The 17334-nt window shown below is 38.9% G+C and overlaps 2 protein-coding genes across 6 annotated transcripts in view; one reads left to right on the top strand and one right to left on the bottom strand.

Moving 5' to 3' along the window:
- LOC116842240 (neprilysin-11) overlaps positions 1–8922 on the top strand; it is a 14316-nt gene extending 5394 nt beyond the window's left edge. For all 4 annotated transcript variants that reach the window (XM_032811155.1, XM_032811157.1, XM_032811159.1 and 1 more), the window contains 12 exons: positions 698–888; positions 996–1233; positions 1496–1742; positions 2150–2426; positions 2775–2930; positions 3223–3458; positions 3744–3853; positions 3946–4004; positions 4456–4504; positions 4768–4954; positions 5762–5938; positions 7439–8922. In XM_032811155.1, coding sequence (XP_032667046.1) covers positions 698–888; positions 996–1233; positions 1496–1742; positions 2150–2426; positions 2775–2930; positions 3223–3458; positions 3744–3853; positions 3946–4004; positions 4456–4504; positions 4768–4954; positions 5762–5938; positions 7439–7612 — 2101 coding nt within the window. In that variant the 3' untranslated portion in view covers positions 7613–8922. The remainder of the gene's footprint in view (positions 1–697; positions 889–995; positions 1234–1495; positions 1743–2149; positions 2427–2774; positions 2931–3222; positions 3459–3743; positions 3854–3945; positions 4005–4455; positions 4505–4767; positions 4955–5761; positions 5939–7438) is intronic.
- Positions 8923–9087: 165 nt separating this feature from the next.
- LOC116842241 (anti-sigma-I factor RsgI2-like) lies at positions 9088–16377 on the bottom strand. Of its 2 annotated transcripts, none has more exons than XM_032811161.1 (7): positions 16244–16377; positions 14448–14561; positions 14244–14366; positions 13429–13497; positions 12270–12362; positions 11924–12035; positions 9088–10892 (listed from the first exon to the last, which is right to left on the bottom strand). In XM_032811161.1, the coding sequence occupies exons 1-7, from the start codon at positions 16304–16306 to the stop codon at positions 10123–10125; spliced, it is 1344 nt and encodes a 447-aa protein (XP_032667052.1). In that variant the 5' UTR covers positions 16307–16377; the 3' UTR covers positions 9088–10122. The 2 variants fall into 2 exon arrangements, with proteins under 2 accessions (XP_032667052.1, XP_032667051.1); XM_032811160.1 differs by having other exon boundaries at positions 14244–14378.
- Positions 16378–17334: the final 957 nt, after the last annotated feature.

The raw sequence follows: 17334 nt of genomic DNA on the forward strand, positions 1-17334 counted from the left end.
CTTGGAAAGCTCTCGCGATAAGCTACAAGAATATGTAATAAAAAATAGGAGTTTCTGTTTAAAAAATCATTAATGGCCTTAACCTGATTTTGATAAGATCACTCAAGATCAAGTCCACATTTTCATCATGTGTCCCCCTTCAAGCCATGCAACTTTCATTTGAAAAATGTTTCAATAAAATCATCGATTCGCGAGATAATCGACCATATCACTTAAAGTAAAATACCCTGTATATATATATTCTAAGCTATATTTTATTTTTAAAAGTAATTTGCTTGTATATTTAATGTTTATTTGTAAGTATTTAATATTTACTTACATATTTATATTTTTCACACACATTGAGAAAAATAAATTGCTTTTACATTTTTTCCTTTATTTGCTTATATTTATTTAATTTTCTATATATTTATTCACTTATTTATATATATTATATTTATAAAAATTAGGTTTTTGTGTTTAATATTAATTAGATCGTTATTTTCGCAATTGCGCGTGCAAATAAAACAAATTACAGGGCATTCAAGAACATTCCTGTCACTATTTTTGCGTATCAATGTATCTTCTTTTCAAAATAAATTCTCTTAATATAGATTCTTGTGTTGTCGCACCGATTGATACCGAACGTTCGCGACGTACGGAAGTTCCTAGGCCATCACGACTGTCGTCGTCGTTCTTATCACGGGATCTCTTTCAGTTATACGTGCGGCAGGTGGCCAATGGAGCATCCTATCCCGGATTCTAGTCTGACAAACACGTGGTTCCACGAGCGCACCGATCGCGTGTCCAGGAAGATCAGGGAGCTGCTGCAGGAGAATGTAACCAGCGAGTCGTCGCCCTGGGCGGTGACGCAGGCCAAGACGCTGTTCACCAGCTGCATGGACATGAGTATGTCGTCGTTTTTGCTATTTTTCCGGCCCTTCTGCGATTTTTTAGCCCGATCTTGTCTTCCGCCGCGAACGTTCCTCGTGATAAGCAAGAACACGCGATTCCAGAGGCGATAAACGAACTGGACCTGTCGCCATTGTTTAACGTGCTGACGTTGCTGGATATACCCCTGATACCGGCGATGCTCAGCAACAAGACAGGCGATTTCATTCAGCAATTAGCCAACGTGAAGAGAGTTATGGGCGCCGACATTTTCATCGGCCTCGAGGTCATGCCTGATCCGAGGAACAGAAGCAAGAACGTAATCTTCCTTGATACTTCGTTGATGGCCTGTCACTTTCCCACGTATGTATCTCTGTGTGTGTATCGAGGAAGGTATTATTATGTATTATTATTATTCTTATTAATATCTGTGATTGTGATCGTTGCATTTGTTTTAATGGGAAGTTATTCCTTCAGTAACAAAATTTCACGATATCGATGTCAGGGTAATCGATATAATTTTTGAGAAGTTTGAACGCAAATAAGAGATTAGATGCAATTCTTCTGCCTTCTTATTATGTTTTCAAATGGCAAAATTGAATAATGACGATACCCTTGTCAATAGCAATAAAGATCTCGAGAAACGACTGAAGCTCGTTAGATCACGACTGCGAAAACTAGATACCGACGACGAGATGACGTTCACCGAGGACGAAGAAGCCGAAATGGATTACATGAGGGAAGTTATCAAGCTAGTCATCAGCAACGGAACTATAGACTCTTGCGTCGCTGAGGATAATTCTACAGTGACCAACGAGGAACTCGATAAGTTGGTCAAGACTACGTACGAGTTCACTACCGTTTTATATAGCGTGAGAATTTTTCTTTTCTTAGTTACAATAAAATTACAATTAAGTATCAGTTTAGTTCAACAGAACTGAATTGTCCTACAGTTTATTATAATTTACTTGCACTCGCAATATTGCAGTTGAAAATAATTATCTATCATACTAATTTGAATCCTATAATAATTTAATATATATAAAATCTTATAAAATCTATATAAAATCTTATAAGTATAAAATTAATTTTTGTAAGTCTAATTTATAGAAATAAAAAATGCTCAAGATAAACTCTCTCCATGCGAAAGTCTCAAGTATCAAATTATAATTAAATCAATCCTTCTTTCTCGACGTAATATACCGAACGCTTTTTTTTTATCGAATTATTCAGGGAATGACGATCGAATGAAAGAAAGTAAAATTTGCTCTTTTCACAGTTTATTAGCCTAAATTGGAATCATAGCGTTTCCGAAGACAGCCTGACTGACGATAATTACATGCTAGTGGACGATTTGCAACGATTGACCGACGAGACGCTGCTGGACGCCAACGCGAGCCTAATACCCAAACGATTCTGGCGGCCCTACATCGAGGCTGTTTTTGAAGGAATAACCTCGCTAGATCTCGACACGAAAGACAAAGTTTTTGTCGGCAATTTGGAATACTTAAAGGACTCCATGTTGTTACTTGCTGTTGCCGACGAGACAGAGCTGGGTATGAAAGTCTCTGATATATCAATCACCCACGTTAAATATTTATTGTTAACTTATGATCTTCTTCATTGATGTTAATAATTATTTTATCTTCTTTTTTTATTGTTGATTCAATTATGTATTAATTCATTCTTTCCTAACCTTAATCATTGTCAGTTATTTAATCATTCATCTTATCATTTTTATTCATCTTATATCTTTCATCTTATTTTCTATTTTATTTTCTATTAATGTTGATTAATATTGATTTAGTAATTTACTCTTTTATCTCTTCTCAGCGTTAATTTCCAGTCCTTATACTTGATCTTACGGCATTTCATTCGATTTAATATCTAATATTTTCATTCAGAAACTTTCATCTGGTGGATCGTCGTGGACATGGTAGCACCTCATTGTTCTGAGAAGATTAGGGACGCCTGGAAGACATATGCTAATAGAGTGTCGGATATAGAAATGGAAGAATCCAGATCTCTGTGCTGCGCAACGTATACCAATCAACTCATGGGTATGCATGTCGCTACGTTGATTTCGAATTAAATGTCCGAATTAATTTAGATTTAATTAATTAAATTGATGTTATACATAAATTAAATTTCACGGTGAGAAGAACACGTATAAGGAACAATTAATTCGTCATCAAGAGAAATTTTCGGAAGGATTAATTTTTTCTGCGCTCAAGAGAAAAAATTGCAACCAAATTCCGATATCTCGAAAGGTGCACTGCGCTGCATAGATTTCGCTCGGAATGAAGGGCGTTCTTCGTCATTTTCTTCGTCGTTTCTTCGTCATTTTTCTAGGAATGGCGGTGTCATGGATGTTCATTGATCAGTCACTCCAGAATAACAAGGCTAGCAAAGTGCTCGAAATGCTGAAGGATATACAAGAGGCGTTCGTCTCGCTGGTCGGCGAAATGGATTGGATGGACCAGAAGACGATAGCCGCCACTCTCGAGAAGAACAGGAAGATGACGTCCGAGATCGGATATCCCGAGTGGATCTTCGACGAGGAAAAGCTCAACTACTATTACAGGGGGGTGAGTCTCGTATAATTAGGCTTGCTTTCTTTTCCCCTTCTCGTCAGCTCTGATTAGTTAGTAAATCAATCAATTTGCTAATCAGATAAAAAGTATCAGATAAGTACAAATAAGTTCGTTTTTTCTTTTCCTCCTCGTCAATTTTAATCAGTTGAAATTAATTGAAGTTAGCTCTTTAGGCAGCTAAAGTCCAAGTTATTGTGAAAGTTTTAGTTAAAATTAAAAATTGATTGTAAGACGAAAAATTGACAACGGAAAAATTGAATTCAACTTATTAACACTCAGGTGGATCTGTCGAAGACGAGATTCTTAGAGAATATAGTGCAGATGGTGCACTCAATAATGAACAAAACGTTGTCGTCGCTGCATCACGTTAACTTGGACAACGAGACGTAGTAAGTACGACAATCTCACAGATTACAAATCGTCGATGAAACGCGCTAAAGTTTTGTCTTCTTTTACGTTACGCTTCGTCATGGATAATTAGCTGGGAAACCAATCCCACCAGCGTGAACGCCTACCACGCTTTTCAAGATAACCAAATAAGTACGTATATCAACCTCTTCGCGGACGAAATCGCGCGCGTAGATGTAGACGTATTTAGGACTGATAATAGGATAAAATTTTAATTTCCAACTGTATTACTTTTCCCTTTAATATCTCGCCGAGTGCAGCATTATTTGTTCTTTACTTTTATATTTTTCTTCTCTTTTAAACCAACATAAAATTAATTCTTAATATACTATCGCATTCTGTTTAAGGAAAATAATTACATTTTAATCCTTACAAAAATAGTCGGAACTGAAAAAAATAGTCGGAACTGAAAAAAAGAATTTAAGAACTAAAGTTGGATTTAACAAAGCTTGATAGTATATAGAGGATTAATTAGAAATCAATAGGCGTACAGCATCCCTGTCGATATTTCATTCGCAGTTGTCTCAGTTACATTTTTATTCTACACTAATATATTCTTTTTTCTTGCGCCATTCACACGCAGCCATACCTGACGGAATTCTCCAATTCCCGTTCTATGAATTGGGCCTCGAGTAAGAGAACAAGAATAATTATTTCACGATTATTTCTACACTAAAAGAAAGAAACGATCGAGCTAACTAAAATTATGGTTATTTCTCGCCCCGACTATATTTGTTGGTTGTTCTATGTGTGATTATAGTTGCAAGTACCAAAAGTTTTCTTCCTCAGTGTAAAAGAGTAGACACAGTAGAAAAAAAGAAGAGAGAACGTTCTGTTTTTAGATGATAATTGATGTCTCTGATGATTGGTTCACCTGAAACGGTCTCAATTGCAGGTCATTGAATTACGGCGCCATCGGCGCGGTCCTCGGCCACGAGCTGACCCATGGATTCGACAACAGCGGCCGGCACTATGACAGCAACGGGAACATAAGGCAATGGTGGAGCAACGAGACCATCGCGGAATACACCGAGAGAACGCAGTGTTTCATAGATCATTACAACACATATTACGAGGATGAGGTGAGCTTGTCGAGCAAAGCAAAATTGAGGGGATGATATTTCGTGAAACTCGAGATCCTCAAGAGTTCGAATACTCAGCTACATATTTTGGTATCTGTAAGAAGACACACACATGTTAGATTTGATTTAGAGAAAATCTAAAGGAAATCTTGATTCAGAAAATGTAAATCAAGAAAGTGTCATCAAATACTTCCCCGGAGATCTTTTAAATCTTCCTAATACTGCTTCGTCTTCATATAATATTACTCTGTGTTATTTTATTTTATTACTTTCACCCTTATTTCACTTTGTTCTGTTGAGTTTCTTCATAATTTTATCAAGTCTTTTCAATTCCGTTTTTATAGTATTTTTATATATGATTTCACTTTATAATTTCTATTTTCATATCTTATTATTTTATACATATTTTACTTGAATAGTCTGATAAATAAAGTTCTACAGGAAAACATACTATTTTTTTTACGATCAAAAATTGTTTAATATTACTACATTTTTTTTCATACCGTTTTCTTCATTTCTATATTACTTTTTTTACATTTTTCCTTTGTTTTATTAAATTCACAACCACATTTTTTTTATTTTACCGAGATTTCCTTTATGTATTTTTATTTGAGATATCACGTTGGAAAGATCTCGAAATTCGTGGATTAACGTCTCTATAAGATCGAGCGATTTATGTACATTAATCCATCGCGATTGCTTCATCCAAGATCGAGGATTACGAGCGACGATCGTTCTCTTTAGCAAGAGAGTTGAACGAACCGAGGTCTCGCAGCCCCAGCTAATAATACATCATCCAATCGACAGATTGACGATTACATCGACGGCGAGCTGACCTTGGGCGAGAACATCGCCGATAATGGGGGCCTCCACGAGGCCGTCATCGCTTACGAGAGGTGGAAGGCCAGGCATGGCGAGGAGCCCCTTCTTCCGGGATTCACGCAATTCACGCACGAGCAGCTGTTCTTTCTCAGCTATGCGCACGTAAGGCAACGGCCCCGTTCCCCAATTATGATGTAACGGCATATTTATCGCAGCGATGTCGTTTATATCACGTGTCGGTCGTTGAATTTCGGCCTCGACTCCTCCGCTGTCTCTCAGATCTCCAGCCAGCGAGCCTTGAAGAAGTGCTTTCACGCGATCGCGCTTGATTTCGAGTGATTCTGACAGGAACAAATCGCTCGTCAGTTAATTGTCAATCAATCTGAACGGCACCGTTTGTGCGTTTAATGATGCTTTGCGACCCCCTCTACATCGAGTCCATTTCGACAATGCGTGTCTTATTATCGTCGATTTTATGAATCAATTCTCTTATAGATATTGGTTCCGAGATCAGCACTATTCTGGCTCTTGCTGCGTGATTCTCTTACTATTGGTTTAATTTCTAATTCATAAATAGATATCTGTGCTTTATTTCTGGGTGAAGCAGTTTTGAAGATCTGAAAGTCAACTCTGTTTCTTTTTGTAATAGAATGTTAAAGTTTCTGCATTTATTTTTTAATAGTAGCTCTTAAGAGGAATACAACAATCAGAAAAATGTGTCATGTGATATAATTTTTGTTAGATAAATTTTTCACCTGTTCTCATAGTTCAAAAATATTTAAAGTGGTCGTTAGTTATTACCTCGCTCTGTACATTAATGAAAGAAATTGACTTATACATCTCCAATGGAGATTGGAACAATGATAAGACAATCAGAAAATACTTGATATAAATTTATTATTGTAAATATGTCGTTGCGTTAATTAAATATTAAGTTAGCGAAATAAACTACGCGACTTTATCGCGAGGTGAATGAATTCTGCGCATTGAGAGAGAGGTAAAGCCAAAAGCAATTCGAGCCGCGAAGGATTAAAGATGTTGAATAACCGTATTCATTAACGCGTTGATATGTTTATATAAAGTGTTCAACTTCAATCTAAATTTACACAAAGTATTGGTTTTTTACTTTAACAGCGAAGAGGAAAAGTGAAAGAATAAATCCTCGTTTGATTAAATCGACTGAGGAATCCGTAAAGAATTTTCTTTTATAATCACGCGCGAATATTTTTAGATTCCTCAATGATTCGGTAAGCGTCGAATTCTCCGCGATTTATACCGATTCGTTTCCGCTTCCGCGTCACATGGTTATGTATTAAATTCTCAAGAATCTGATAGGACTCGCTATGCAGCGGTTAACCTTCGCTTCGAGACAGATGGTTCTTATTTACCTAAACATCGCCCAATCTGTAAAATCGCAATAAATTAAAGCAGCTAAGGACAGCAAAAAATCGACGAGCAAAAAATACGATCTTGTCGCGCTTCTGCTTTTTTTCGAATGCCACTCAGATCAGTCTCTTGAAAGTAAGATTTCTCGTTCGTTAAAACGTCCACGTTTTGCTTCTGATGCCGAATTAACTTGCAGGTCGAAAAAAATCCCAGATTCCCTCGCAAAGATGAAGAAAGGAATATGAAAAATAAACACGCGTGATTAACTGATTTCAGTTGTGGTGCGAGTCTTATACGGCCACTTCGCTCAAATGGATGCTGGAGGATTCACACTGTCCCGGCCACGTGAGACTTCAGGCAGTACTGAGGAACTCCGAGGAGTTCAGCGCCGCGTGGAAATGCCCGCCGGGGTCGAACATGAACCCGTTGCAGAAGTGTCGCGTGTGGTAAACGGCTGATGCGAGGAGAGACAGCTCGACATTTCGCTATGGCGAGGCTATTGCTCTTGGCAGAGAGAAATTATGTCGATATGTTGTTCGCTCGTCAATGAGCTCGCAAGATTTACGATACGAAACGCTGACGATGATCCATTTGTTTCAGCGTAAAGTTCGAATATTATATGAAAAATACGAGTATTTCAGCGTGAAATTGAATTTAGAAACCAGAGAGTGTGGCCAAGTAGCTCATAGACGTCTCATGATTTTAAGGTCCTCGACAATGTCAATTCCTTTTGCATACGATTAAAGCTTGCGTCGAGTCGATTCCGAATATGTAACTCTTTAAATTGAGCCTCTTACCGTTTTCGAGAAAAATGATTCCAAAGAATTCCAATTTCAACAGATGGCGCTATATAAACAGAAAGACAAGTATGAATTGGCATTACCTGTCTTTTGTGAACGGCAAAAATCTGCTCTTAAAAGACATCCCTCACTTTAAACGTGAAAGTGAAATCGAGTCGAAATCACGTTAAGTTTAAACTAATCTCTTTGGATGTCATCTGTTAAAACTGGGACACTTTCGAGTCACTTGGCTTGGGAACAAAGAGAGGCTCAAATTAGAGAATTACATATTTGAAATAAACTCGTCGTGAGCTTTAATCGAATGAAAGAGAATTGGCCGCTCTCTTTCTAATTACATTTGTATGTCTGTGATTAGCTCCAATTGACAATGGTAAGTCGATCGATTCGACTTATCCTAAGATTCGGTGAAGCACGCGAAAACCTCAAAGAGATATTTCAGTCGAAAAGTTGTTCAAATTTCTCGATGTGAAGTTTCATTGAAAAACGCGTGGAAATTCACGCAAAACGACGACTTGGAATAGCAAGAGTGAAGTAAATTGAACTCAAATTCGAAATGGATTCTCTATTCACACGAATGAATGTTTCAATCCGATTAGAGTGGATTTGTTTCGGTAACGTCAAAGCCAGATTCACTCTTCGATCTGGATAAATATTTCGAAATAAATAGCAAGGTTTCGAATGAAGACGATTTTGATCTGGGAATTCACAACATGAAGTGTCACTCAAAAAAATCCGAGTCCCGCTCGGTCGTCAATTGGCTTTCCGAGTGGAATTCCACTCGGAGAAATTTGGAGAGAACGTTCTCGGTGACGAACCGAGAAAAAAATATTTAAAAGACCTCGCTGAGAGAGAAATACCTGGGAATTTATTTGTTACATTGGTTCGGATATAAAGTTTACTCGCAGAAATAAAGTTTATTTTACTGAAATAGACTCTATATCCCACAAATAATATTCTCAAGTACTTCTCCTCATAATAACGTACGCGAGCTATGCGGCAATTTAAGTTATTGTTATCGAACGATCGTCGCGCGCGCGCAACGAAGGAATCGCATTGAAATGTTTTCTGCACCAGAACATTGAAATGGCACATCCTGTTTAAGAGAACCCCAAGAGCGGTCTGATGTTTGTAATAAAAGAGCTTTATTTACGTACAAAAAATATTCTCTAACTCTCCTGTCCATCAATCCTTCCTAATATACCTCCTAGACGTCCATCGATCAAGACATTCGTCGCTCGAGTCGCATGAGAAGTCGCGCTCAAAATCGCGCTATCGTTTCTCAACGGTGAGTTCTATCTGTCATGCGGAGCAATTCTTATTTTCACTGTTCGTTCGCTCATTGTCATTCATGGATCTCCATGAATTTCGCGAAAGATCAAATGACAGATGCACGTGCGATTCGTCGGTGCAAGCAAGTGTAAAGTCCTCAAAAGATCCTTAACGATTTGTCAAATTAGCACTTAAACGCGTATTTTTGGAGGAAAAGTCCTTTAGAACGAGAAGAGATCTCATTTCCAGGCGAAAATTGTTAAACATAAACTGATTATTCAAATTGCAACGGTTAAATGCGGAGTTTTGAGAGAATACTTCTAAAATGGAAGGTTACTTTTCAGACAAATATTGTTAAATATAGACTAGATAGTTAAAATTCAGCGTTTAAACTCTTAGGAAAAAATACCTTATGGGATGGAGGATCGATCTCCAGATAAAAGTTGTTAAATACAAACGAATGAACGTCATACAACCGAATCATAGATACACGCGTAGACTCGATTCGTTTCAAGAGAGAAGATAACTTATTGTTTTCATCCCTTATTATGTCTCTATCACTTTGCGTCGTAGAGACAGAAAAGAGTGTGATATCCTAAAAGAATATGATATTTCCTTTTCCCCATTTTCTTCTCTTTTTCACAAGCTAATTTGAAGAAAGTGTTGGATTATTGAGTCTGCCTGTGCAAAATCCACGCGATAAACACAGATCTTGAAAGGCGAAACGAGAATAAAAGAGTTCTTGAATCAACACCTGGTTCTCGAAGAATAAATCGCGTCGAGCAACGTGGTGAAGTAGGCGCGAGCGGCGAATCTTGACAAACGTATCTTCCTTGGTTTCTCTGCTAGATGAAATGTTCAGTAGCGCAAGTCGTGTGTACTAAATGTCCCTTAGTAGACGTAGCCGCCGTTGATGTCGGTCGGTTGCACATACTCCTGCGACGTAGTCTTCACGGTGTGGACAGTCTGACTGGTCAGAGGCGCGACCACCAAGGGTCTGCTGGTCTTGATCGCGGGGTTCTCGATGATGACGGCGTCATTGGCGGTTGGCGCGGACACACCGTTGGAGCTTACAGCAGGTGCAGTGGGCGCCGCGGGTGCGGTTGGTGTGGGCTGAGCGGGTGTGAATGTCGGTAAAGATGGTAAAGACGGCAAGGATGGTAAAGACGATGGGAAATTCTCGAAGAGATTCCCCAGCAGATTGGGGAAATTGTTGATGGTATCCTGGAACGTGGACGCGGTGTTCTCGAAGAAGATCTGGATCGGATTCGCCTTGTCGACTACGTGGTGCAGCTGTGGCTGTACCACTGGCACGCTTGTGCGAATGTAGTGAGGTACCGGGTAGGGCACAGCGCGGGGAACTTCCACGGGATACGGACGGTCCACTGGCACCTGTACTGGATATGGCACGCGCACGTGGTACGGCTTCGGGACCTCGACGGTATGTGGCACCGGCACGGGATAGGTTACGTGCTTGGTCACCGGAACTGGGTAAGGCTGCGGCACTTTCACGTGCACGTGGCGGTCCACGGTCTTGACGGGGATGGAGCTGAGCGATTGATAGCTAGTGTAGCCTGTAGGATAGCTCGAGTACACCGACGGAAACAGGACGCTTCCGGTGTTGAAGGAGGTGAAGCTGGGCAGACTGCCAGTATTGAATTCTAGAAGTACGCGAGCAAGTGAACGCTAGTGAATGCTCGTGTACAAAAAATGCTCTCGAAGAGAATTAACAAAATTGTAAATAGGGTACTTCCTGGGTTTTTTGAGTAGCTGAATCTAGATCTGAGGTCAAAATATAAAATGGCGAATCCACTATGGCATCATAATGTACGGATATTTCTGTCATCACCACTTTTGGCCATTCTTTAGCTAAAAATACTTAAAAGACTGAGGTCCTTTAATTAAAATTGTTTGAAATTATTAAAGAATGAAACAATTACTGGAGAATAAAAAATATTAAACAAGATTTTAAGTTAGAAGTGCTGTGGGACAACTGTGTCCTTTAACTCTAACGTTAAAGTACCATTTATTTATTTTGAAGTAGTCTCTTTAAGAGTAAATTGTTAATTTTACGTGTCAAGTAAAAAATGGTACAAGTCACTCTGAAGTTATAATGTCAAAGCACATGTGACGTCTCGCCTCGAGAATCGTCTCAAGGATCGTCCCAAGTCTCGCGTGGAGAAAACGAGATGATTCGGGATGAACTAAATTGCGGTACGGTATCTCACTGATTTTGTAACGGATGAGCTACGAACGAGCTGAGAAATAAAATGTCAAGGAACTAGGCTCCACGTCTTACTGAATATTGAAAATGCAAAGAAGCGCGCGAAATGAGCGAATATAATATCGACGATGTTACGAAGACCGTCGTCAGTTTTGCGCTGTAATTAATATTCATATCGAACATGGAATACGCATACATACGCGTTCGACCGCGACGGAAAGCGGGCGAGTCTTCAGGAGCGTTCGGGCCTCTGGTGTTCCGCGTTAGTCAAGTATTAGAATAATTCATGGGGCGAGACTCGAGTTTTTTCTTTTGGAGATGTCAGCGGGCGTCGAGCGGCACGAAATCCACGGAAATTTCCGAAATTCTTACATAACCGCCGACGCGGATTTCATATTCACGCGTGTTTGTTTGCACGAGTGGCCCAATCGTTGTAAATTGTCTCTCCTTTGACGGGTCTGCGCTTACCTTGAATTTCGGGCAACTTTGTCGTCACCTTCGTCGTCACCTGCGGCACGATCGGAACGCTGGTCCTCTGCACTTGCACGGCCTCGAATTTCGGCTGCTCGCTGATCGTCGTCTGGAAAAGAAGGTTCGCATGCATTTAGTTGGGATACGTTGCAAGATATGAATCTGTTTCTCGCTTCAAACAAGTACGAGACCTGATAAACACACATGACGTTAACGAGGATATTTTTACATTTTTTAAATTTCTAATTGTATAGCGAGTGATTCTTGAGACTATTTGCGTATCTTTATTAGCGATATTCGGTGCTTTGGATTCACACTCAATCGACGTTGACAAAGTACTTACCTTGATGTCGGGAAGGCCGTAAGAAGTGATGGGTGCTTCGGCAGACGGAGCCTGATAGTCGATGTTGAAGTCGGTGTTAACGCGCACGTCGGTCTTTAATCAATATGCGATAAGAGAGCGTTCAGTAAGAAGAATTGTATCGGCTAACAAGCGTGTGCAACGTTTATCTTTAGCTTGATTGACAAGTCGGGGATTATGAAGCAACTTTATTCCGAGCAATGGTATTGAGCAAGATTGCCTCATCAGGCGTTTATATGGGAAGAATATATAATATTAATAAGTATAGTGTAATTTACACATTTTATGTAATGATTGAATAGTCAGGCTAATATACACGATGTAAATTATTAACCGCGAAAAACGCGTTGATTCTCTAAATTCGATTCATTGATTGAACTTCTTAATAGTTAAACTGTTCAATTTCAATTTGTGTAGGTTCCTTAATTCTAAGAAAGTTAAGCATTGACTGTGTACTCCAACACTGAGAAACAAATACTTGAAAATTTATTTGTGGGATATAAAATTTATTTGAGAAAAAATAAACCTTGTTTCTCACGAAGATAAGCTCTATATCCCACAAATAAGATTTCAAGTGATTTTTCCTTAGTATAAAATTAAGGAATTTCTGAAAAGGAGAATTGGTGAATTTTTAAGAAACTCCATTATTACATTGTTAAGTATCACAGAAAAGAATTATTCGGACTTGGTTCTTAAGAAAAAATTGCATTGCGCGATTAATAGATATCAATTAAAAAGTATTCTGTATAAAAGGCAAATGGCTGTATAATAAGCTACACTTGCAGCATTGACGGATTGTTAAATCAACGACACCGGAAAAATTAATATCCCGGACTTTTCATAAATCGCGCGCACCATTCAAAAACGTTCTTGCCGAAAAATTACTGCCAAATGCAAATTTAACGACTGTCCGTTTGTCATCCTGTCGCAATCAATCTCCAGACTACGGAAAGTTTTTAAACAGGTTCGGGAATAATCACGAAGGGTTTAACAGCCAATTCCGGCGAACTAGATGAATCATCGAGACGTATTGATTATTTTTAGAAATACTAATTGCGGGGAAGAAAGAGCGGTAAAATTAACACGGCTCAATTAACAAATCTGTGGAAAGTGAAACTTGATCACGGAGAGATTGACATACCTTCGGAACTGTCACTTTAATAAGCGGCTTCTTGTCCTCGACAGTGGGAGCAAGATAGTTGTTGTTGATCTACAACGAAAAACATAATTAGTAAAGTAATTAAAAGTTTGTGTAATTATAGCAGTAATTAAGTCAATTAAAATTCTATGTGGATTGCACAATAATATAATATGTACACACGTAAATTATGATTGAAGTTGCTGGAATTGACTTTTAGAAAATTAAATTTATTACTCATTAGGTAAATTGTCAGTACACAATTAATTATGAAATCACAATCAACCATAAACTGAAGTATAAAATGATTGAATAGTTTGTAATAATAAAAATAAAAATTTTCACGATTGTTGGAGCAGTTTCTTGAATTACCAATATACTTGATTTGTTGAAAATTAAATTGATAGTTGTAGAATTATAAACTGTTATTAGATCAAAATAGAGAAGATATAATTAAATAAGCATTTGTAATAATTTCGATTTTTAATATTAGATATATTAGGAATTGATTTCTTTAAAATCTCAATCAAAATGTCAATTATCAATTATTGAATTATCAATTATATGAGTCATGAGATCAGAAACTGAAATAACGGAGAAGACTGTAAAGATTCCAATGTTTACAATTGTTGACATTTTATATCAACTATTAAATCATCAATTACCAATTACGAAATGAAAAATTAAAGTTAAATGATGAAGGAGATTGTGAAGATTTCAGTTTTCACGTGATTGTTGGCATTTCAACTATGCCAAGCATGACTGTTTTAGGTTCCAGCAATGCGAGTGTTGAAAACCTTGCCGCATATTAGGATTACCTGGACTGTGTCAGGTATCCCGTAAGAGGTAGACGGCACCTGGATGGAGTCCTTGTCCGCATAGTCGCCGTTGATAAGGTTACCGGGTTTGTGGTTGGGCGGTCCATAGGTCGGCTTGGGTACCTGGAACGAGTCCTTCTGGACCTCTATGTCTGGTACCGAGAAAGAACCTACATAGCCGCCGATGGCTTTCGAGATTTGTACCTCGTTCTTGTGCTCATGATGATGATGATGGTCGGTTCCATAGCGCGGGTCGCCTGGCAGGATCTCCCTCTTCTGTTTGTCGGCCGGCGCTGCCAGAACAGCCGCGAAGCAGATCTGGAAGAATGAATGAAAGTGGTCAGCGTGGCGAATTTTAAAGCGCAACGCGGGGGCGTGTCAACGTAAGATAAATTATGGGAAGAGGGAAGAGGACGCAGCGATACTTCTGACCGGCGAATTCGGGACTGCGAAATCGAAACTGTTGAAAGTCTCATCGCGGCTTGCTTAAGTTAAAGTTTATGTGCGACAGAATCAAAAATAAAATCAATAACGGGGGATTAAATATAAAATGATTGATATTATATATTTACAAAATGTGAAATATATTAAATAAAGTACATTAATAAAAATTGAAGTAAGATATGTGATAAAGAAATCTATTTATACGATAAAATTGATGAATAATTCTCTGGATTTGAAACTTTCCAAATTTCCGAACAATGTTCTCGTGTTTATTCTGCTAATTTTGTACATGTACGTCACTGTGTTTTGCAGTAATTATTGTATCGATTCGTTCTCCTGTTGACAAGCACTTCAATGGGTCATCTTTATTTATCATCCTGACGCAATTTCGAGTTGTCGAACGAGCAGTTATGGAATCGATTACGGGAGCATTTGCATATTAATGGGTGATCCATTGCAAAAATTCAAAGAACGACTGTTACACGCTACTAGGTCGTATTTTGATTTTGGTTGTATCGCGCTTTTTTATACATTGTGCAAGATTGTAAGATTCAGAAATGACATCAGTAAATGATATTTCGCGAAAGAAATGTTAATCCGAGAGAACCAACATGTAATCAGTTTTTATCTTAACTGTCCTTTTCTCTCTCTGCTGTTAATAAATTTTCGTCGAATTTCTTGAGAGTGAGCGAATATATTACTGAGGCTCTTCCGTATCTAATCGTGTAAGTGCAATAAAAGTCGTCATTGAGTTTAAAACGTGATAATTAAATCCACACGAAGATAATGGTGTTTCGCATATGAATGATACTCGCCGAAGACTCTTTCGAGCTCTAAACACCATTATTCCGATTTCTTTATCTCGACTATTGAGTATTTTGTGATCAACAGCAATATAATATATCTTTAAAATAAATACACTCTCTCTTAGTGATAAATTTATTCTCAGAAAAGAAATACTAAAAAAGGAAATAAGTAAAATCAATGATGATGAATTTTTATTGAAACACTAGAAAACAGATTTGTATGCTTAGAAGGAAAGTATGAGTCCGTGATTCAATTGTTCATTCGCGGTACCGATTACCGTCACTAATGAGACTAAGACATGATCTTCCTGTCTTTTATTCGGCACAATGTCTAATTGAGCGATTGACGATCTTTCACTTTCTTTCCAGAAATATCTATGATCATCATAAATGTAGAAATATGAAAATGCATAACACATCTGCTTTTGACTAACGATTAATTGCCCGCTCGAGCGTCGACTTTCACGAAGCAACCTCGCGGTTTTTCTCGCGTTGTCGCGCGCACCTTGCTTTCACAATTCCTCGATTTGCCAATGAAATAAAAGCTGAACCAGAAGAAAATAAAACTAAAATAACATAAAGAAAAACAAAAGCAACCCGAGAGGGAACGAAGGAGACCGACTAACGAAGACAACTACGATTATGACGACAACGACGACGGAGTCACACACACACACCCGAACGAAGTCGCTTCGTGAAACGAGACACCTCGGCGAGTCGAGGGCAGCCGGAAGCGAGGGTCTCTCTTACCACGGACGCGAGCAGGAGGAGCTTCATGTTGACCGTATGGTGTATGGACGATGAGTTGAGCATCTGCCCGAAGACATTTCGATCTTTTATACCGCGGAGCCGAATCCTCCCCGCCGGATCGCACGTGTCGCAATCCAGTGGCATTGGCAGAACTAGATTTTTTAATTGACTCCACCGGCGTGTTGAGACCCGCGTCTTCACACCCAAACACAGAAGAGGAAACGACGGAGAAGGTGGTGGTGAAGGCGGTGGCGGAGGAGGAGGAGGAGGAGGAAGAAAAAAAAGATGAAGCGCAGGTGAGGCTCGGAGCAAGGGTGGAGGAGCAGGAGGAGACGCTCCGTCGAAATTTCTGAATAGAGAATAGCCCGCCTCATGAATCGTCGCCGTCGTCCATTGTCCTCGACGTCGTCGTCCGGCGAAACGTGCCGACGCTTCCTCGACGACCATTTCACTTTCGACGGGCGATCCACGGAAACGTCAACGTATATCTGTGCGTGTGTATAATTTATGCGCATTAAGATCGCACGCCGATCTCGCGAATTTTTCTATGCCCGTTGCCTTCTCCCCTCATTCTATTTTCGCGCGGGGCACAGAATTGCGCGACGCGCCATCACAAAGAGGGTTCTAGGTGGAAAAAGAAATCACGAAATTTTTTTCATTGTCCAACAATCTGCGTGCGACAGCTTTCTTTTTTTAATCTAATGACTTTGTGAGAAAATGAGTGTCGTTGTTGGTTTTATCTTCAAAAGACCAGAGATTTCAACTTATGTCGAAATTTAGAAATTTATTACAAGTGGAGAGATTTATTACGGTCGAGATTAAAATTTATTATTAGCAAAAATTAATCGAGTCGCGCTGGATTTCATTGAATTTTATCAAAGGGGATTTCATCACTGGATTTCATCAAAGATGAGATCGTTTTGTTGACACGTAATCAAACAATTATCTGAAAACTGGCGGAAAATGACAGATAACGATAGTAGAAACATTAACAGGAGCAATAATATTGTTAAAATCTACTTTTGCTAACAATGCTGTAAGTGATACGTGAAAATTTCGACTCGGAATTTTCGGCTTTGATCGGCTTATCT

The sequence above is a fragment of the Odontomachus brunneus genome, unplaced genomic scaffold (genome assembly GCF_010583005.1).
Source record: "Odontomachus brunneus isolate Ranch 3 - 2012 unplaced genomic scaffold, Obru_v1 Obru_scaffold_023, whole genome shotgun sequence".
NCBI classification, from domain to species: Eukaryota; Metazoa; Arthropoda; class Insecta; order Hymenoptera; family Formicidae; genus Odontomachus; species Odontomachus brunneus.